The sequence below is a fragment of the Cygnus olor genome, chromosome 7 (assembly GCF_009769625.2).
Source record: "Cygnus olor isolate bCygOlo1 chromosome 7, bCygOlo1.pri.v2, whole genome shotgun sequence".
NCBI lineage: Eukaryota > Metazoa > Chordata > Aves > Anseriformes > Anatidae > Cygnus > Cygnus olor.
Window position 1 is genome coordinate 33,003,746 of NC_049175.1, and position 21,810 is coordinate 33,025,555.

Sequence of the window (21,810 nt, forward strand, 5' to 3'; positions counted from 1 at the left end):
GATATAGAGTCATCCAGTACACATATATATTCTCTGCATCATAAATTGGCTCCCAGAATGACCTCTTTCTGGCTATCCATTAATCCCTTGTTTCAGCATTACATTTTTGACAAAGTGCTCAAAAATCTTAACATCATGTAGCTGTAATGTACAGCTTTTAAACTGCGAAGTACATGTTTTAGCAAATGGAATAAAATACAATCTGGTACAGTAATTTTAATCATCCAAATGGAAAGTAGTAATTCAGTGCCATATACCAGAAAAATTTATGGACCATATAGTGACACTTCCAGTAACTACACGTTCTTGAAAGATTATTACAACCACAGGTTTGAAACCCTGCTTCGTGCTCGCCTATTGTACAGGTCCTCCTCCAGCAGGAACAGGCTGCTAGGGCTGCATCCATGCTGCCAGCAGCCCTCACACCTGCTGGAGTAAAAACGCCTTCAGCCCAAAGCTGAGAAGAGCCCTCTCTAAAGGTCTCCCGCTAGCTAACGATTGGCCGTGTGGGCTTTGAAAAACAAAGAAAATGCAGGCAAGCCCCCAAGGAGTAGGTAAAGGGCATGGATGCTGACCAAATGTCGCAGAAACGTGTGACAACAGGACCCCAAAATCTCCAGCCCAAACTTACAGCCCTTCTCCCCAGCTCCCCCTTTTGGTGGTATGCATCAGAAAAATACATTGGCTTTTTTTCACAGCATCAGGAGCTCAGAAATAAGTTTGTAAAGCTAGAGCTTATCAATACTATTCTATTATCACCTTATTCTGCTAAGTGACGTTCAAAGACAGCATTTGGTCAGGAATAACTACTATCATAAAACACTGGCAAATAAGAAATACAACAGCTATATATATTGAATATTTTACTGTATGAGCTCTTTCGGCAAAGACTTGGTCAAAGTTACCTGAACTTTTTGCCATTACAAATTACAAATTTAAAAATTCAGAATCAGAGCATTTTTTAATGTATTTGATTGCAAAACAGGAAGAACAGAACACGGATCCAGAAAAGCTACAGTTTTTGTTGCACTTTTTTAAGTAATCAACTGATTGGAAAACACAAGAAATTGTGTGGCATTCAATAAGAAAACATAACTTACAGCCACAAGTGGATATACTGGATGGCAACATTAAAAACTATTTGTGTAATTTCCCTTCTCGCAACTCCAATGAGAAAGAGATAATATCTTCATACTAAAACAACAGCTTAAGCCTCTTTAGTTTAAGCTAAACAACTGCTGTGAAGGCCCAAAGCATTTATGACACATCGTCACACAACTGGATTTATGTCACGAATCTGGATTCAACTAGATTCAGCTTGTTGGCTTGCTGCTTTCTGGTTACAACTGCAAAGCCCAGCTGAAGGCGCCTTTGCCGGGGATGACGGCAGCTTCCCCTGCTGACGGCTCCCAGACTGAGCCCCTCATTCCAAGGCACACTACGATCCTGCCACGTCCCTGCAGCCACCCTGTATGTGACACCATGACCACGCAGACTGTGTTAACGGGGCCTTTTAGAATACCCAGCCCTAACCACCTAACCCCAGCAAGGCTCTCTTCGGTGCCGTTACTGAAAACCATCACCGAAACCACACCAGGTCATGTAAAAGCCCGTTTCAAAGCAGTGCTTCAACAGCGCCCAGGCCCTGCTTTCTGCGTCTGGATGAACTGCAACAGGGATGGTCTTTTTGGGAAAAGCAAACCAGAAGAACCCTGTGCCTGAAGTTGCAGAGGTTAGAGGTACCTAAGAGATGCTCTCTTGGGAAGGCAGGTTAAAGCCCTCCTGGTGAAGACATCGATCCTGCAGCTCTCCAGATATTCCCTAACAACTTTCCCTGGGTAATAGCAGCTGGGTCAGTTTAGAAAGATGACATGAGCTAGTCGGGAAGGCAGAACATATTGGGGAGTTTATGAGAACTAATCCACTAGAAAGGGGAGAAGGAAAAAAAGAAACACACATGAGAACAGCAACAAATCACTGAAAGTGGGAGCATCCTCACCAGGCAGATGGGCTCCAGGAAAGGACAAGTGCCCATAGGCACGAATTTGTCAGTTTTAGAAAACTTCTCCAGTTCTCCAACCTGACTAGGTCCTTGCCAGTTATTTTCCTGTTATTTCTGCTATTTTGTTTCCTGAAGCCCTGCTATTAAGTTTGTTCAAAACTCTTGAGAATACCCACGTAGCCCATCTCATAGCCTTCAGAGTATCCCTTCCAATTTGTCATGGCCTTTTCTTGAAATAGGGCAAAATTCGGGGAACAACTGCATTCCAAGTATCGTGAATCATAGCTTGACCCTTCAAATGCTTCTTTGCCATAGTTTAATAACTGTTTTTGCACTCTTAAAAAAAAAAAAAAAAAAAAACTTTCCGCTTTGTAATACCATTTTGTTGTTGCATCTGTGCTTCACAATACTTAACTCCCGTCCCCAAGAGGGCACTTTCTCCGCAAAAGTGTTAGGACAATAAATATAATCTCAGTATGGGTTTTGCCTGACCATGTATTGACACTTCTAGCAAATTACTGAGATGCTTTTTTGGGCAATTTCCTCCACAATTTTTTTTTAACCAAACCTTCCAGACAGCGTCTCCAAACAACTTAATTTTTAAACTAAATCATCAATATCAAATATATGCAACTGCATCCTTTAGATATAGCTTGGCAGTAAGCAAACCCAAACTAGAATCAAAACGTAAAGGGGCAAGGAAAATCTCATAGAAATTCTTGGCTTTTGGAGTATCATATAAAAAAAATGTGGAAAGTTCTGCTTAATTTTAAAAATACAAAACATCCTCAGTAACCAGATATATGATGAAAAGTTGTCATTTAGAAAAAAAGTAATAATAATAATGGTACAAATGGATCAACTTTAAATGAATTTCAAAAAAAAAAAAATCAACACAATGTCAGAAACCAAAATCTGATACCCCACAAAAATCAGCACACTTCAGGTAAGCTGGTACAGCTCAGGCAAACAGAACAAGTGCAGAACATCCCCACAATAGCCCCAGGTTTCTGCAGTTCCTGTAGAGTCACCTTTCTTTCCTTTTCTCTGCATTTACCTGACTGAATTTAAATGTGTTAAAGACCACTGCAGTGATGAAGCTTATCAAAACGCATATGTGAAAACACACACCTGTTAATACTTAAACAGTAGCCACTGACACAAGTACATTTGCTTTCTGGGCGGTGTACACAAAAGTGAAGGCTGCTGTGGTCTCACAGATGGTGTAGAGTATTCACCCTAAGAAATCTTAAAATGCCTTAAAACGCACAAGCAAGAATTATCATCGCTTTTGGGAAGGCATAAAAAATGTCTAATAAGGGTTTAGAAATTCAATAACCATTCCTCTTCTCGCTGTGGGAACTTCAGATATGCCTTGAAAAATCATAAAAGGTTCGATTTTGAATTTCACCACCCAGAATTAGTCACAGCGGAGGAATTTCGCTCTGGGAGCTATCTTGGCCAGCGCATACGCCCTTCTGCTAGCCTGCCTGAATGTAAATTGACTCAAGACATTCCCCAGTCAGAGGGACAAAGTGCTACAGGCCACTATCTGATTGTGATAAAGAGCATACAAGGAAGAGATTTCTTAGCAGCAGGAGAGAGGTGGCTGGAGGATTACTGGAAAACTTCACATTTTCCTTCCCTTTCCTTGTTCTTAAAGTCATGACCATCTCTCCCAAAAGGAACGGACAGTGTTAGGTCAACTGGTAATGGCAGTATGGCCAGGCTTGGTTCCAGCTCTTCTAGGCACTCCAAGTATTTTGTGTATGAAGATCTACAGCAGAAATGCTTTACTTGTTGCAATGCCTACACTCAGGACCATCCGGTGTACAAGAATTATCATGGGTTGCCATTCCAGCTGGCTGAACATAGGCGAAGAAGGGAAGACTCACTCCTTCCTGAGGATTCCTTCACTGCAAGTTTGCTGGTTTGCAGTTGTCAAGAAAATACAATTCTCCCCATTCCACAATAATTTTGAGTAAGCCCAAAGAGACCACGTACAGTCCCTCCAACAAATACAGGACACAGCCTCTAGAAGCTCTGGAGACCTCATTCTTTAATGGACATCCATTGAAAAAAGAAAGATTTCCACCTTAAAAACACAGGTATTCAAAACACTAGCTGAATCTGGGACATACTTTGGTTTGATAAGCAGAATGACAATAAGTAAATGCTTCCGGATCATTTTAAATGTGATGCATTTACAAGCAACAAAAAAGCCTAAAATCCACAGCTGTGCCCCTCCCCCCCCTTTTTTTCCTCTAAAGAGATGTAAGAAGTTTTATGATTTAGAATTATAGGTATATACTTCACTTATCCAGCTGGCTTTAAAAACTGGCGTCTGTTGTTTCTTCCCTGAGCACATACATTGCTAGGAAATTGTACACATTTCATATACAAGACCAAAATTTAATTTGTGCCACTTTGTCTGTGTCTACTACAGAGTATGAATGGGCTCAACCAGGTGCCTGACACAGGCTAACGGTGGTAGGTTTACCCCACCACAGATCACTCTCCCAAACCAGAGAGATCAGGTATCTCCGTCCTGTCTTGCGAGACACTGATTTTCTTTCACAGTTTTCAAGAGTAATATCTGCATTTCCCCTTCATGAGACGTGAAGAGTGCAAACAATGTCTCAGTCAGTACTGCAACAGTTACTATTATTTTCCAAGACAGGATTAAGTGGTTTTTTAATTGGCTTTTTTTTTTTTTTTTTTTAAGTAAGCACTGTGAGAAAGGTGAAAACCACTGAATTGTAGCCAATTCGTTAACACTCCATAGCATTATGAAAGGCAGAAGGTGCTGCCAGGTGTACACTCATAAGCAACAGCAATTTATGGTGTAAGCAAACAGACGGAAAAGTCTACTTAGATAATTAGTGTTCACGCGGGGAAATTTTCTGGGCTTCATTCTCTGCTAACACAAACGTTGGAAAAATTGACACTTTCTACAGTAAATCTAGTTAGAGAGGAAAGGAGGCTATGGCTTGTTCTCCTCTGCACTGGAAAACATTTTTTTTTGTACCAAGCAGGATCTGAGTCAACAGCACACGAAGCAACATCCACACTCGCTCCATCAGGGCACCAGGGGCATGAGAAGCCATGGATGGAAAGCTCCCAGAAGAGATCCAGGTAGCTCAGAAAGCTGGGGCAGGATGGCAAGGGGCACGTATGAAAAGCAATCTGCCATGCAAGCCATGCACTCGCATTCCGGGAATAAGATGACCCAGTTCTGACTTCTGACCTGCCCTAGGCAGATACCTGGAGGTTAAAGGTCCGTGCACTAAGCCAGAGAAAGAGCTGGCCTCCCCGAACCTCTCTCTTAATCAGTAACCACCAAGTTCGAATGAAGCGTCTAATCTGAAGCTATTTAAAATTCAAACAAACCCCTGTAAGTAATTGCTGTTACTTTCCCTCAAATTCTGCTTCCCATTTCAGTTTCACAGACCATAAACTCTATAGAAAATAATAACTTTTGACTTCCAACCCTTCCGTTATTAAACTGCCTATAATCACCACTGCAGATAGTCATGGTTTTAACAATGCAACTGAAAACAAATGGAGTAAAGCCTTCACATCTTACTGTGTTTTGCAGTGTCAGTCTTTAGTTTTCCAAATAAGTCTTTATAAATAATCCTTAGCTGAACTGGTATTGAATTTAAGAAAAAAAAATAAGTTAAAGCTCACTAACAGCCAGAGAAACCACCCACCCTTCCCCAGAAGAAAACAATTACTTTTTTTTTTGCGTCTAAATTTGATCTAAGCCCATTAAAAAAGATTTTCTGTTGACTTCAGCAAGTTTTTTTTTGATTTCTTATTCAAGCCTTGGTCAAGAACAGAAATTGCAAAATAACATAATGAGATCTTACCTTATAGCCGCCAATACGATGTTCTTGTTTAAATTCTTTCCCATTTTTCAGCCATCGCATGGTTGGTGTTGGGTTTCCCATGGCTGGGCAACGGAACTTGACAGTGTTGGCCGCTGGCACTGCATGTAACCTTTTCTCCATTTTGTCTGTATGAGTCCAGTAGGGTGCCCCTGTTGGAAGGAGAAGCATCCAGAAATGTCAGTGCTCAGCACTCGAGCTCCCTTTCCAGCCCCTTCTGCAGATGGGAAGAGCTGTCCGCACTTGTTTTAGTGGGGACAGTGTGGTTTAGGAAGAATACAGGACTGGAAATCATATGCTGCAAGTGTTGACCAGAATTTTGCAAACGGCTCAGTCTACAGCCTGGAGTAGATAATTTATGACAAAATTCCAATAATTAACCACAGATATCCTTTGTTTTGTGGATGTTGAGTAAGGCAGTTTTCAGCAGACCCCACTGATCAGAGGCTTGAGACCTCAAGTTGGGTTACTGCGAGCACTCAGCAAACTTTGAATTCTCCAACCCCAGTTTTGAAAAGAGACAAAGGCAGAAGACCAAAATGAAGCTTCAGCCTTAATCCTCTCCCCACATGTTTGAAGGGGGATAAGCACACCTACCTGCCTAGGAGCCTGCTAACGCTCACGGACCAACATGGCAAAGCTAACTGTGCTGTTGAGAAGCCGTTAAAATATATTTGCAAAGGGAATATACTTCTGAAATCTTAACCAAAGAGGAGGAAACCAAACCAGAAATCATGGATAAGCAAAACTCAGCAACTGATTTTGTTGTTTTTGTCGACATAGTGCATCAAAATACACATCTGCCCACCTCCTTTTACCCAATACATTTTTACTCAAAATATCCGAGATCACCCCACGCTCTGGAGCCACACACGACTTTGGCTACATTGCATGGTGGCTTCCTGACATTGCTTTGGTTGTATCCCCATAACAGCTGAAAAAAGTTAAATATTCAAGATCTGGTTAATACTAGGAAACATTAATTCCTTCCACAATGGCATTTTCCTGAAGCAAATCAGATTAGCGTGGAATTTTTAGGACTAGAGGGGTCCAGAAAAATAACTCCATTTCTCTCAGCCCTGTTTCATTTCCTTCATTAGCAGCCTTACACTCCACTATAAATAAACTCTTCCGCTCCTCAAATATTTATTGCCGTTCTTACAATCAGCACAAACTCAGAAATCCTGCCACCCTCCTCCCTAAATAAAAATACAGCTGGATAGAAAATACAGGAATAAATCCTTTAACAACATCTCTCTCTGTATAAAGAAAGCATTCCAAAAGCAAGCCTTAAAACGATGCTAAGAACGATAAGTGTTTTTTTTTTTTTCCCGAAGTAGCAATTAGTGTTAAAATTAATGAAGTAGAAAAGCAAAGCAAATTTGTGCATGTAATCAAAACAGAAAATCAGGTAACTATTGGAAATTTAACTACCGCGCTAAGAAATTGTTACATGGACTAAAGTGAATTAGAGATGCAAGTAAATTCACTGTTAATGCTATTTGCTAAAACCAGGATCGCATTAAAACAACAAAAGTCTTTAAACAAAGCCAACCAAAGGAATTACCAACTACACGCAAAGACCAAATTACATTAGGTCTGTACCAGGTGAAGGCAATTACAGGTTCCTACTGATAGATTACAAGGATATTTTCTCTGGATGGCTAAAAACATATCACAGGACCAATACTGGGCCTACCCATGGTGTCCACAAAGCCAGCTGAGGCCAGTCAGGTCATCAGCCATCCCAAACTGGTTATACTGGCATCTCAGAGAGCCCAGCACAAGAAAGTCACGGCGCCCAGCTCAGCGGGAAGCTCCCAGCAGAGCACAGCCCAGGACCAGGGCATGCGAGTTGGTCAGGATCTGGCCACCAACAAGCAGCTCCCACAACCAGGCCGCTCCACGCAGCCAGGTTTTTATACAAATATTTTACATGAGTACCAGCTTGCAATGAAGTATGCTCATGCTCCGGTTGTCTGGCACGTAATCCCTTGACCAACAACCCCCACACCCTTTAAAAAACTCATGTAAAGAAGTGCCCAGGTAATCCTTGTATACAAGAAATGCACAGAGAGGAAACACTTAGCTCAGTGGAAGAGGCGGGAGCAGAGAAAAGGCTGGGAGGATGCAGGCAGGAACGAAGAGGAATGGACACAGAGAAACGGGAGGGAAACTCTGGGCTGGGAGGAAGGACTGTGCTTAGAAAGCTTGCACAAGGCTCACATCAGCAGGCTCCGTAATGTTCCTGAATTACAGGGGAACTCTGAGGAAAAACATGCGGACATCACATGCTGAAACCACGGCCTGAAAGCGCATCAGGATACCCTGCCATTTTTCACTGGGTAGCAGCAACACGTACTGGCAGCTCACCAGGGTAGTTAAGGGAAAAGAGAAAGGCAGCAATATCTGCAAACCCGAACACTCACACCCCTTCTGTGACACATGGCACTTCTCTTCACAGATTAACTTCTCAAAACCTGAAAGCACCTTTTCTGCTTTTATTTCTCTTGAGGACAAAACCATCCAGATTTGCTAAAACGAAGAATAAATGTAGTTTACCAGCACACACCGACCACCGCCAACCCTACACAGACCATCTCCATCCCCCCTTTGCCTATGGGACGGATGAAGGGAGGCAGCACCCCTGGTAGAAGCTCCCACTAACATCGGGGCCAAGCCCAGCGCAGCGGCAGCGAGCAGCAGGGGAAGGGGTGGGAATTCCTGATGGCTTTTCGAGCTCTCATTAGGGAAGAAAATATCCTGCTGACCTGCACCGCGCTCCACTGCAAATGCATTACATCTAATCAGGCAAATCTCCTGCTTGTGAAATTGAAATTAGGCAGCCCAGGGGACCACTTCACTTCAGGATTCCCTGATTATTATTTTTTTTCTGCACATACGTAATACAAAGAAATACAGGAGTAGCCAAACCCAAGCCTGCCCGAGAAGCACCTTGAGCACGTCAGTGCACCTGAAACGACCACCCCAAGCCACCCCAAGGTTTTCAGTATGCTTGTATTTGACCTTTAATTAAAAACCACTTCTAGGCAGCATCCAATTTTTGCTGCTCCCTTGAGTGGGTTTCCACTCTGCAGGATTTGATGAATTTGAATCTTGTTTTATCCTTTCTGAAACTCTTCAAGGCATGAAAAGCACAGCATGTGGATTACATTTAGATACTTTTTGTTCTCAGTGCCAATTTACCATTGCTTGGCCCAGAAGAAATTGTTTAAAGGGTGATAAGGAAAAAAAAAATCCACAAAGCTTCCAGTCGCCTGAGCAGAGTTCAAGGCAGAATAGCAGCATCTTCAGGGCTACTCTCTAGAAAATTCCTGGCGGTCTGAGCATCTCAGCCTGAGTGCAGCCATCACGACAGCTGTTGCCTTGCCAGCACTGAGCACAGAGAGCGAGGATAACAGCATCCTGAAAGTCAGGTTACCTCCTAAAATCACGATGATGATGAAGCAACAAGTACCAGCAAAGCATTCTTCACTGCCACCAGCGGGAAGTCACAACACCCAGGGCTTGTAATAGGAAGCCCCAGGTCAACATCCATGGAGGTGATCCCTCAGCACCAAGCTAACGCACCTCTTTAGGGCAATGAAGGTAAAAACTGAGTTGCCAACAAAGCCATTTTGGGGAGAGAGAGGTCTGTTTTGCAGGGGAACCCACCCTACACCTTCACCACGAGCACTAATCACTCCAACAAAAGCTGGAAGTAATAGAAAGCTATTCAGGATGCAGTCTGGAACAAGTCTAGCACGTTGTTTTTTCAGACAGCTGAAATCTCTGTCAAGCTAGGAGGACACCAAACACAGAGTGAAGTCTGCCGTGCATGCCTTTTACTTAAGAACACACACGGGCCGAACGGGCACGTGTACGTGCGAGCGCCCTCGCCTCCCCGGAGCAGGCTGCTGCTGAGCCACCTCCAGCCTCCATCCTTCAGGAGCGCTTTTATTTTGGGGCAGCCTTGAAAAGCAGCCTAGATTTCCTCCTCGGTCCCTCTGCCTGCCTTTGAAAACCTTGGCCTCGGAAAACATGTTTGTTACGGAGGCAAAGCAAATAAAAGAGCTTAAAAGAATACTTCCACTCGTAAATAAAACAGCTCTAAAAGGTTTGCTTTGGTTTTAAATATGCAGGAATGAGAATGCCAAGGTTCAGTTTCCTGGGGAAGGCACTACAGCCATTTCCTGCCTCATCACGTCATAATTAACATGCCAAGACAGCTGGACTTTATCAGAATTGTTTCATCAAAAAGCAACAACCTTTGAAGACTATGGCCTTTTGTTTCCATCACTGAAGGCATAACCAGGCCAATTTCCACCGCTTATCCTTAATGATCACAGCTGTAATTTGCATGTAAATTATCAGTTAAACGGTTTTAGATCTGCGATGCTCAAACCGTGATTCAGGAAACACTCCAAGAGCTCTTCTCTCAAAGGGTAGCAACCAGGGACTGGTGGGACCCTGAGGTCCCCAGGCCCTGCCCAGGAAGGTAGTAAGGGATGTTTGACCATTTCACACCACTGCCACCCCGCAGCACTCTCAGGATGGACTTAAGACCACTCCTCCGCCTTCACTTTTCAACCTGTCCTGAAGTTCAGTTTCCTAAATTCGATCTGACCTTCTGGGCGTGACATAAAACCTAGATGGGGAACGGCCAGGAATGCTGGTGGGAAGGCTTAACGAGATACCAGGCTCACAAGCTCCGGCAGCATGCAAAGGCACCAAACCGAGTCCCACCCCAAACTATCATGCAGCCCTGATCTTGCCAAATCACAACCATCTTTCAGCAAAGTCGTATTAATCCAACTGAGTTACAGCGATGCAAGTTTTCATTGAAAACAGACTGTTTGCAGAGTTGCGGTGCCACAGCCCTTCCTCTGGCTCCCGCTCTCACCGCTGAGAGCTCAGACCCCAGAAGGCCAGCGGTGCTGTGCCCTGCGCCCATCTGCAGCCTGAAGGGAGAGCCAGAACCTGCGGACACCTTATTGAAGGGCACTCTCAGAAGGACTTGCTTCCATGGTTCTACACTACAAGGGTTTTTTGCACGCTCATTGCCATCCGAGATGTTTGAACACGCACGCTTCAGAGGCATCTTTCACTCTGAGCAGGGAAAGTGTGCCTGACCCCTGCTAAAGCACACAGCCCATCCCCGGCAAACAGAGGCGGTCAAAGGCTTTTCACCAGCTCCTGACTACAGATGGATTAACAGTAGCTTGAAATGATGCTCATATTACAAGAGCACAAGCGGTGTTACAGAAGATACTGCAGGATAGTTCTCCCCGTTCAGCAAAAGGCAAGGCAGTTACCACAAAGTCACACAGCACTTGCCTTGAAATCAGGTCCTCATCTTTTTTCTCTCACTATATGCACTTTAAAATCCATTCGCTCACAGTTCATCTCTATTACCACGGCTTGGAAGACAGCAGTATCCCTCACACACCAAAAATATCACAAGCCCTTTTCTGACAAGCACCAACGAAACTCTGAAGCGATAACAGATACAGGGATGTTTCCTAAAAGGAATGAACCCATGAACCCTTTTCAGAGGAACACTAATGTTGCTTGGGCATTTTGCCTACACAACTCCTTTTAAAAGCAATGTCCCTTTTCCAAACTCGCCAATTATCTCTGCCACCACATTCCTTTGTCCGAGCAGCCTCCAGCTGCTTAATCTCAGCCACTGCAGGCTGCACCTGTGAATCGGGCTGGGTTAATCACACTAACAGATGGCGGGGCCACGCCGGCAGCTAACTACTTTATCATTTTAAAGAGCATCTAATGTTTCACAGCTTCAGAGCAGGGGCAGTCGTACACAACAGTAACTAACTAGGGTGGCTGAAACGAGGCTCGTGCTCCATCATCCGAACAAGTGGTTCAAGTCCCGAGGATCGCCGCCGATCGCTACCTGGCTGAGGAGCAAACACACTGCCTGGCTCCTGCCCTCTGCAGCCAGCTGACATCCCTAACGAAGGATTTCTGTGTTCACGTTATCGACTTTCCAAAGCACAAGCAACAGCAAACGATCAGCCAACCAAGAGGATTTTGCAATAGTGCATGGGGACATAAGGAACCAATATGAATTTTACTTTTCTTTTTTTTTTCCTTAGTGACTGTTCCATTTAGAGCCTATTAATAGCTTTCTAAATTCTCCAAAGGGACTGAAGTTTAACATCCAGCTAGGTTTAAGACTCTTTTAGCCCATTTTCATCATGCGTAAGTAACATTATATGTATTTTTAGTGCTGGATTGCTTTATTTGTGACAAACCTTGAGGTCCTTTATAGACAAAAGAATCCCGTTGTCTCCAAATCCATTCTCCCCAGTGAAATTTCTGCTTAGGTTAAAGACTGAGGGATTTGCCTCAGTGCAACTTAATTTTTAAGGTTTCCATACTACCTTTTAACAAAGTGAGTTGGATCTGTGTTTCTTCTGTTAGATTTCAGTCCAGGTTCAGGGAAAGAGAAAGTCAGATTTCTCAAAGATCAGCTAAAACAGACAAAGACTGAACTTCTATTTAGGAAGACAGGAAACTTCAGAAATGCTAGCAAGAAGGGAGACAGAAAGTACAGACCAGTAAAGCATGTTTAGAAGAATATTAGTTTATTTTTTTCTTTTCTTTTCCAAGTTACGAACCATGTGAAACAGAAAACAGGAAAGGACAAAGATACCACTACTTGATAGCACATGCAGTTAACAATAGAGAAGCTCTGAAGGCAGAAGAGCAAGCAACTGGACGTTATTTTCCACGTGGATCTTGCTAGGCACCTCCGGCAGTTTGCTGTTACTTACTCATCTGGTTGCTGTCATTCACAAAGTCTTCGGACCCATCATTGTCATCTTCATCGTCCCCAGAGGAAAGAGCATCTGCACATTAAAAATAACCAAGACTTTAAAACAGTATATTTTACAGACTAATAAACCAATATGCTACATCTTAGTTTATCTATCAAGGAGAACAGATGTCATGTTACTTGTGCAGGTGCTATAGTAAAAGAAAATGCATAAATATATGTTATTGTTATAAAATTCTAACAAAGCTAGCTAATAATCCTTAAATGCTACAAAGCTTCAAAAGAGAGCTTGTTAATTCCAAAAAAAAATCTTTCTACTGAAAAATTTATGTTCTTCCTTAAGACATTCAGCTGACCAAAACCGAGTGACTCTAGAGTAATTTGTCTCTAAACTTAAAGCAGTGCAAAAGGATGTAGGACACTCCTTTTCCTCTTCTGATGGAGGGAAGAAAGCTGGCATTCATTTTAGTGGCTTTATCATCATCATCACCACAGTGACCATCATTTAATCCTGTCCACAGAGGCACAGAGTCAAGGGGCTACTCAGCAGTAGCATTAGTCAGCACAGACCCCGTTAAGTAGGAGGGGGTATATACAAACTGATGCCATTTCAGAATCAGGACAAAGGGGAAAATACCCAAAATACCACAACTACAGATCCAGCTGGGCACAGTGGGTTTAGCTGAGTTTGTTTCAAGTTACATCACAACTTGTCTTTACATCACATTTTACAGCTTCTACATGCAAAACCTACATTTAGCTCACTCACCTGTAACATTTACAATGAAGTACAGAGTATCACTGTCTAGGGTCCTAACAGCAGTGCAAGCATAGAGGCCCGAATCTCTGGGTGAAGCATCCTTAATTTGTAAGTACTCCCCAATAATCACTGTCCTATTGTCAGGCCCCAAAGGGACCCCATCCTTAGTCCAACTGATCATGACGGCGTCTTTCAATTGACAGCGCAACTCAAGTGGTTCTCCTGGAAGTGCTGAGTGTACATCTGGCTGAGAGATTTGGTATTTGGTTGGCGGCTCTGCGAAGGTGGAAGGAAAGGAGGAAAAAAGAAGAAAGAGGGAAAGGAGAGAATTTCCAACACAAGTCAGTGACGGCCCTTTTTATCCACAGCAATCAAGTTACGTTAAATAAAAAGTTTCATCCAGATTAGCCCAGCCACCTGTCTTGTAAAACTGAACCACATGCAGGTATAGATAGGCTTTATTTTCAAAAGGTTAACCACACAGAAAGCTCCTTCTCCTTTGAACAGTGTCTGGTCGTGTCCCTTGTCCCTTGTGCCACACAAAGTCACAACTTGTCCCACCAGCCACAGCGAGCCAGCCCCGGAGAGACGAGAGCTGCTGGGTCTGAGGGCTTCGCAGGAGCTTGGAGGAGGCAGGAAGAGTTCAAAAAGCAAATTCAGTTCTATATCACAGCATTTGTGTCTGAAATTCAATATTTATCTTCCCTCATCTGACTGTAGACATAGGGTTTTCTTAAACTTGGAAAGACCTGTTTTAGAAGAAAAGGATAGCCAAAAAAAACGCAAACCCTCACTGAGCCAGTAAACATGAGGTTCTATACACAGCATATACGATGTCCTTTATTTTTCTCCCTGCACCTTTTCCAAAGCCTCTACACTTGCCTTCTGTGCTGCCAACTCTGCTCCAAGAGACAGTAACTTTTTCCTTTATTTTTTCCCTCTTTTCTTATTTCACAGCCTCTCCTGAGCAGGCACAGCAGACGCCCAGGAACACAAATGAAGCTTTCAGAGGCATTGTGTACCAGACGTTCAGAATGAAACGGCTCATCCATCAGGTCCCCTTTGTAACCAAGTGTCAGGAAGTATGTCAAACCACAGTCTTTTTCCAGAAAAAAAAAAAAAAGATCCTTGGAAAATGACATCTGCCTGCAGTTACTGCAGCTTCATCATCCCCGTGGGGCAGTGGGATGGCTTGGTATGGGGTGGAGGGACCCCCCCAAGCCACCCCTATGAAGCAGTCAGGCTGTGCCACACATAAGGACTGCTTTTTTCACTGGCTTCTCCTTAAAACCACAACAGCCCTCTCCCAGTATCCTCCTTCCTTTTCCAGGGCTGGCATGAAAAGTAAATAGAGCAGAGAAGCAGGAACATGCTTTGTTTGCTCCTGGGGAGGGTCACATCACCCAGCCAGCTGCTGCCCAGCTCTCACCCCGGCGCAAGTCCTGCCACAGACACCAGCTGTGCACCCGTGTGTGCACATAAAAATAAAACACGCCGCTTTCTGTATGTTGTCCAGAGTCTGAGGGAACACTAAAATAGATGACTCCTTGGTGCCCACCCTTGCTTCTAAGAATACCGAACCCGGAAAGCCACATCCCTCCTCAGCGTGCTCGTTCCTTGCATCACACCTCCAACAGAAGACTGAAACAAATACCATGTCTGGGGTAGCCTTTAGGTGAGAGCTTGGTCATGCTGAAGCTGCCCACACCAGCAGTGGCCACCAACTTGGGCAGCTAAGTATTCTGCTGTTTTTGAAGTTCGCTGCATTTGAAACCAGGGAGCCCAATTTCTCCTCCCACTCATTTGGGAATCACATAATTTCAGGGAGCTCAGAGGTAGCTTCCCTGAAGCAAAGAGAGAACAGATCCAGGGATATGCCCCTACAAAGCCAGCAAAGCTTCTCAAGTCGTCTCCCCTACAGCAAGCGAGTTTTATCTGACAGACCTGGCACACATCACACCCAGATGGTGGCCAGGAGAGCCCTTTAAGCAAAACCTGAGCAGGACCATTGGTGGAAACTGTAATGCTTCTCAGATTTAGAGTTTATAACTGGGTCTCTACGTTTTCTAGAGTGCAAAATTCCATCTCGAAGCCCAGGACAAGCTACAACACAGCTTTACACGTTTTACAAACTCGCTGAGCCTCGCCAATGCAGTCAGGAATCCACGGATCTGCGGTGCAGGTGTTTTACTGAGAACCACACTGTGCCGGTCCAAATCTCGTTTCCAGAAGGAACACGGCCTGTTGCTACCTATATTTCATATCAGTAACGAGTATGCTGAAGAATATTTTTAATTCATATTCCACTGTCAGATTACAGTTAAAAAAAACAAAGGCACTGAAACCAGCTTGCTAATTTACTCAGAAGTTTATAAGACTTCTTTGCAAGCACTCTGCCTGCAAAGTACATTTCTTTTACAGAGTTTACACTGTGCCAACAATGTACAGGAGTCTTTTAAAATGTCTTTGTTTAAACTTTTTAAAAGCCACCATGGGTGAAGATAGCTCGACCCTCCTTCAGGTGCTTTAAAGGCTTTGCTGAGCAGCCCCAGGACACTTGTAGGGTGCTCGCACAGGTTGCAGTGGCCTCCTGTGCAGTTTGCCCGTCTTCCCATACAATCACAATGAAAACTATTTTCTACCTACCACAATTGACTTCATCTTTTTTTAAATTACTAACCCCAGGTTTACTCTTTCAACACAAATCCAACTCCAAACTCAAAGACAGCTTTAAAAGGAAAATTAATTGCAAACCAAAAAAAAAAAATAAAAATAAAAGTCAAGCCAGTATTAGAGTTTGGTAAACATTATCCTCCTGCATTTCTTTCTCTCTGGAGGATCAGGGAAGATCCAGCACTAAGTGTTGTCATGAAATAATGAAGTCATGTTTGGAAATAGTGAGCTCTTTCAGGTGAGCATTTGTGTTGCCAAACTCGAATGTAGCAGCACTTAAGACTGTCACTTTTTATAATGTTTGCCTATAAACTTTTCCAGTGTGGGTTTGAAATGGTGCCCAAATGCAAACAGAGAACAGGTGGGATTCGGAGGCATTAGCCCGTCCAATAGCTTCACAAAGCAAACCAACGAGTTGAAACTGTTCACAAATTCCCTGCAGCACATAAACAGCTGAACCCTGCGAGGCAGCTCCCCACAGGACCCTGCGCCCGTTCACAAGCATTTGCACACTGCTCTGGGATTTAGAGACAAGTCTTGCACTCACTTGCGTGCTATATAGTCACAGCAGTGCGGCCCCTGAGGCTTACATTAGGATTATTTCCCCATTTCCACATCTTCTGAGCATAGCAGAGAAGCAAGGCTGCACACGTGCTCAGCCCGCACTTGTACCCATCCTCTGGCATTTGCAGAAGCATCCCCTGGAGTCTTCCCAAACCATAGGATCCTAAGTGAAAACAACCAGCAACATCTCAGAAGCAGGAGGAGATGGCCCAGCAGAGGCCAAGCAAGGCCTGATGACCCGGCATCACTTTTATGCCCCTCTTGCCTAAAGCCCCATCCCTGAGCCATCACCATAAGCCTCAAGTCATCATCAAACCCTTTGCAGGCCGAATTCCCCACAGCCCCAGGATGGCAGCGCAGAATTCTTCAAAGGGGCTTCTGCAAATCCTGTAATTGCGGCATTAGTTCCTACCACCAAGGTGCTTTAACTCTTGCGAATAACACCTGCCTATCACCCTAAGAAAACAATCAAACAACAAAGGCATGTGTAAAATTTCTGTTGATGTTCTTAAACACTAGAGGACATGGGAGGGAACCTTGCTTCTACTGCTGTTTACTCTCAGCTACATCCTTATTTGCAATAGTGGTGCACACAATGTAAGCATATTTAAACTTTAGAGGTGGAGCTATTGAACAACACCCCACGGAAAACCAAGCCGCTGTTAAATAAGCAGACAAACTTTTTCTTTGCCTGTTCATACAGTCTCGCAGAATGGTTTATGTCATCCAGCCATCAAATGGAGTAAATATTATTTGTATAAAAGCCATGACCACAATAGAGGACTGGGACATTCTGAAAGCTGTGTTTCATATTATTATGAGGTTCACAATTATACTCCAAATCATGTCTCTATTCACGACTGGTCACTGAAACGAAAGATTTATACTTCCTTAGGCTTTAAATTATTATTATTTGTTTCCATTTATTAAAATGTTAACAAAGAGGTACTTATCTCAAGGCATTTAGTTACTTAGTTACAGAGCCAAATAATTAAACAATCAGCTAATAGCTAACCCCAGCAAAGATTCTCACACAACTCTCCATAACACAAAAGCCTCAGACCCCATCAAGCCACTTTCACTTCAAAAGGCTTTAGTAAATAACTAAACGCTCACTATAGCATGCCCAGAAGGGTCAACAAACCTGACCTGTCAGGAATCCAAGACGTTCGTTGCACAACTGAATGTCCCCATGGGGGACGCCAGGCTGCCAACCACGCCTGCTCCTGCTGCTTCTCCTACCCCTTCTCCCATCCTGCTGTTTGTCCTGGAATTGAGGAAGATCCAGCAAGACCACGTTGGATGAGCATCACAGAACGGGACGTTGAACTGGGTCTGAAGGAGAACAGCCACAGGCCCCAAACCACGCTCTCCCCAGGAGTCAGCCCTTGGAGGACCAGGAAGCTCAGGTGTAGATCTGGTTTACAACTTTCTCATCCCTGGTACAAGCTGATGGGCTTTGCCATCAATTTAAGTTGGCAACCTAATTAACATTAACGGTAGATTCGTGTCTTCTTCTGGTAGGATGGTGGATGGTAAACTCAACCTACAAAAGCAAAAGCCACATGGTTCAAAACTGCAAAGAGTCATTCCTGGCCGCTGTGACTATCTCCTGCTAGCTAGCAGCAAACTGAAGTCACAAAGGCTGAGCACGTCTCCTTACACAAAAGGGGACAAAATAGTGTTTGCAATTCATCCGTTTCTCTAAAGTCACTGGATTCCTGCTGTCTCATTTGTGTGGTGTTTCCGTCAGCTAGCTGCCAGCTATGCCCGGCTCTGCCTCAGTCAGGCACAATCAGGAAGCCTCTGTACTCTGATAAAGTACTTTCCTTTCAAAGTTACTCAGGTTCCTTCCATAGTTTTAAAACACAAATATCCCTTGTCATTATGAACAACGCTCCAAAGAGTGGGAACCATTCCCCCTCTAATGCTTAAAAATGTTAATTTTATGCCTGAAGAAAACGATCAGGGCCTTGCAGAAAACCTTCACCAAACACACAGCACCAACAAGCAGGAGATACTCGTGACAGCCACAGACAAAAACGTGGTGGGGTCTAAGTCTTCAGTTCTTTCTCTAAAAGAAGATCCCAGCAGCTTGCTCTATTTGAAAACACAGTGACTTCCACAAAACGTTAAGCAGCAGACTCTCCAAAACAAACTGAGGTATTTTTTCCTGGCATCTTCTTTAACCCTATTATCCTTGCTCTATAAAGAGCGAGTCTTCTGATGGCTGCACAAGAGATGAAACCAGGTGAAAGAGAGGGGAGATCTGAGGAGCAGGAGGAATCCTTTAGCCCTGGAAGTAAAAATTTGCAACCTGAAGCAAGCATTGCCACATCACACATGCATGGTACTCTAGCAAGTGTAGGGCTTCCAGCTACCCTGACCTGCTCCAGGCCTACAGCATCATGTCAACTCCTATCAAGTGTTACATATACTAAGATAATTAAAAAAAAGAATCTCCTCCAATTGAAATACTTGCCAATGTCATCACTGGTGAGGGAAAACATTACACCACACTAACGTGTTTTCCTAAGCTTTGAAGACTTAGAAAAATAAATAATTCTGGTGAGCAACAAGGAGTTCCACCCCTTGCAGATCCCCCGGTCAAGAGAGAAGCTCTGCAGATTCACAAAAAGGAGTTATCCCCATGTGCTTACATCTATCTGCTGTGTGTCATGCTCTTTAGCAAGTCAACAATTACAGAACAGTGGCTTCTCTAGGTAACCACCCCTGGTGGGCCTACGTCAAAACAGAGCAGTGGAGGCAAACACGGGCCTCATACTGTGCCCTGGGGCAGGCCCCACTCTCTTGGCGTGTTGGCTGATGTGGCGCAAGGTCCACAAGGCATTACAGCACAGTACTGATGGCTGCAGAGCAGCCGGGTTGATGTCTCACACCCCATTTCCATGTTTACAGAAAGTAGACTCCTTCTCAAAAGCCAAAAAAAAAAAAAAGTACATGTCTAGGCTTCATGCAGAGATTAAAATTCCTACAGCTTGTTGCCTGCTTGCTCCTACCTGTCTTTATAGCTGTGATCCTTGAGTTACGGCTGCACAGCCATGCAACACACATCAAAAATGCCAACTATCACATGCTCATGGGCTTGGCTGTGTGCTTTATGCTTTTGGAAGCCAAGCCAGGGAAGACTCGGAGCATGCCAAGTTCAAAGTAAACAGCAGAGAGACCAGCACGGCCACCTCCTGCTGCTGGGAACTGCCCTGCGATTTCTTCCTGTTTGTCCCCATTCTTCACGGTCTGCTCCTTACAGGATGAAGACTTTTTTACACAATAGTCACCGTAGGACTTGTCTCCAGATACAGGACAAAGCAAGAAGCAGGGTAGCATCAGTATATCTTCTGCATAAAGGCTTTGTAACAGGGAGGGAGAAACCACCCCCAAGTGGGAGTTGCCACACGAAAAACCCTAAAATCGTTGCGCTGCGCTTAATACATCACTGGTATGATGAGAAGCTAGGGGCCATCTTCAGGACTTGAACCTTTGGTTCCATGCATCAAATCTTGGCAATTTCTGTTCAAGTCAGAAACTCCATTAGCTGCACAAAGCAACAGAGTGCTGGCCCCTGTGCTAAGTAAGTGTACTGGGGAGTACACTATAAACCTAACACATGTAACACAATCTCAAAAATAATTAACTAATCTTCAGACTCATTACAGAAGAGTCTTCATGTAATCTATTATACAATACAAGGGGGAAATGTATCTTTTTTTTTTTCTAGAAATTCAAATGAAGAGCTAAGGAAAAAAAAACCTTCTATATCTTAAAGGTAGACTCTAATAAGAGATTGGGATCATTTGCTCACTGTTTTTACTTTCAGCAACAGCAGAATATCAAATCATCCTGCCCACATTCTGCATATAACCAAGTAGCAGATCAATTCAACCAGCTCCACTGTCCAGCTTAGTGCTAGAGTCTGCTTGGGAAAGGCTCTGTATAGGATAGGCAGCCTTGGGCAAGGTATGAACATGTATACTTAGTTGCACAGGGTTTACTGTTTTCCATATTTTCTTGCATCTATTCCAAACTATAGCTTTTTTTTCCAAGTCCCTTATTTGCATTTCAAGAACAACATAAAAACATGACAGAACAAAGCATAAATCCAAACATAAAAACACAACTCTTTTTTTTTCCAGGTTTGCCAAAGGCTGTGCTTGGGACTATTACTACTCAACATGCAAAAGGAATAAATTACAATTGAGAGGTTAAAAATTGCACAATTTCATGTTCAAGCGCTAGTTCTGGATGCAGAGAACATCTATCCAGATTCCCTATAAGCAAGTCAGCAGTTGTTTCTTTTGTACGCGGTCCTATTTTCACTTGACTATACAAATCCTCTTAATTTTAGCAGCTTGTCTGGAAGTCTCATCTTGATTATTCCCCCCTCTGCCTCTGAAATCCATCTTCCCCCACTTCCTAAAGTGAGATTTGGAAAAAGAGCCACTGGAAACAGTATCCCCAAAACAACCCCTCAGCACTTGTATAAGTCCTATCCTCATCACGTATAAACCGTAGGATGTTCTCCAAACACTTCAAAATGACTGAGCTCCAAGGCATACCATGCTCCCTTTGAACTGAAAGCAGTATTTAGTCAAAAGGCATCCCGAAGCAGCTCGGGGGTCCCTGGCAGCTCGGAGAAGAAGCCAAACAAGCCCCGAAGTGAAAGCCAGGCTGGTGATGCGCGCTTCCAGGTGGCCGCAGCCATTTAGGTGACATGGGTTATTTTTAACTTGCAGGCACCTCGGCCACTCGTTGTTGTAGCAGTCACTCCTGGGTGCTCTGCCACACTAATGGAAGATGGTTCGACTCTTTCTGAATTGTTAGTAGAAGGGCTATTAGCGAGCAGTGGCGCACTGCAGATTTATTACGAAGCCTCCATGCTAAATCCTGCACATCTGAAACACCTGTGCTCCCCTGCAAGTAAACAGTATCACCTAAATCTGGATACTTTCACACTGTAAAATATCTAAGCATGATTGTTTTTTTGTGATTAAACAATGCTTAACACAACCAAGCTCAAGAACTGCTCAAAATTTAAACGTTTTTTTTTTAATTATTATTTTTTTAAAACGGCTGTGTGGCCTAAAGCAACACTCAGAATTAT

The 21,810-nt window shown here is 43.7% G+C and overlaps 1 protein-coding gene across 11 annotated transcripts in view; it reads right to left on the minus strand.

The window, feature by feature from the left end:
- FGFR2 (fibroblast growth factor receptor 2) overlaps window positions 1-21,810 on the minus strand; it is a 97,222-nt gene that overhangs the window by 48,963 nt on the left and 26,449 nt on the right. For 6 of the 11 annotated variants that reach the window (XM_040563728.1, XM_040563732.1, XM_040563729.1 and 3 more), the window contains exons 3-5: window positions 13,461-13,727; window positions 12,690-12,764; window positions 5,875-6,044 (exon numbers count right to left, since the gene is read on the minus strand). In XM_040563728.1, coding sequence (XP_040419662.1) covers window positions 5,875-6,044; window positions 12,690-12,764; window positions 13,461-13,727 — 512 coding nt within the window. The remainder of the gene's footprint in view (window positions 1-5,874; window positions 6,045-12,689; window positions 12,765-13,460; window positions 13,728-21,810) is intronic. The other 5 variants (XM_040563737.1, XM_040563736.1, XM_040563735.1 and 2 more) reach the window with 2 other exon arrangements.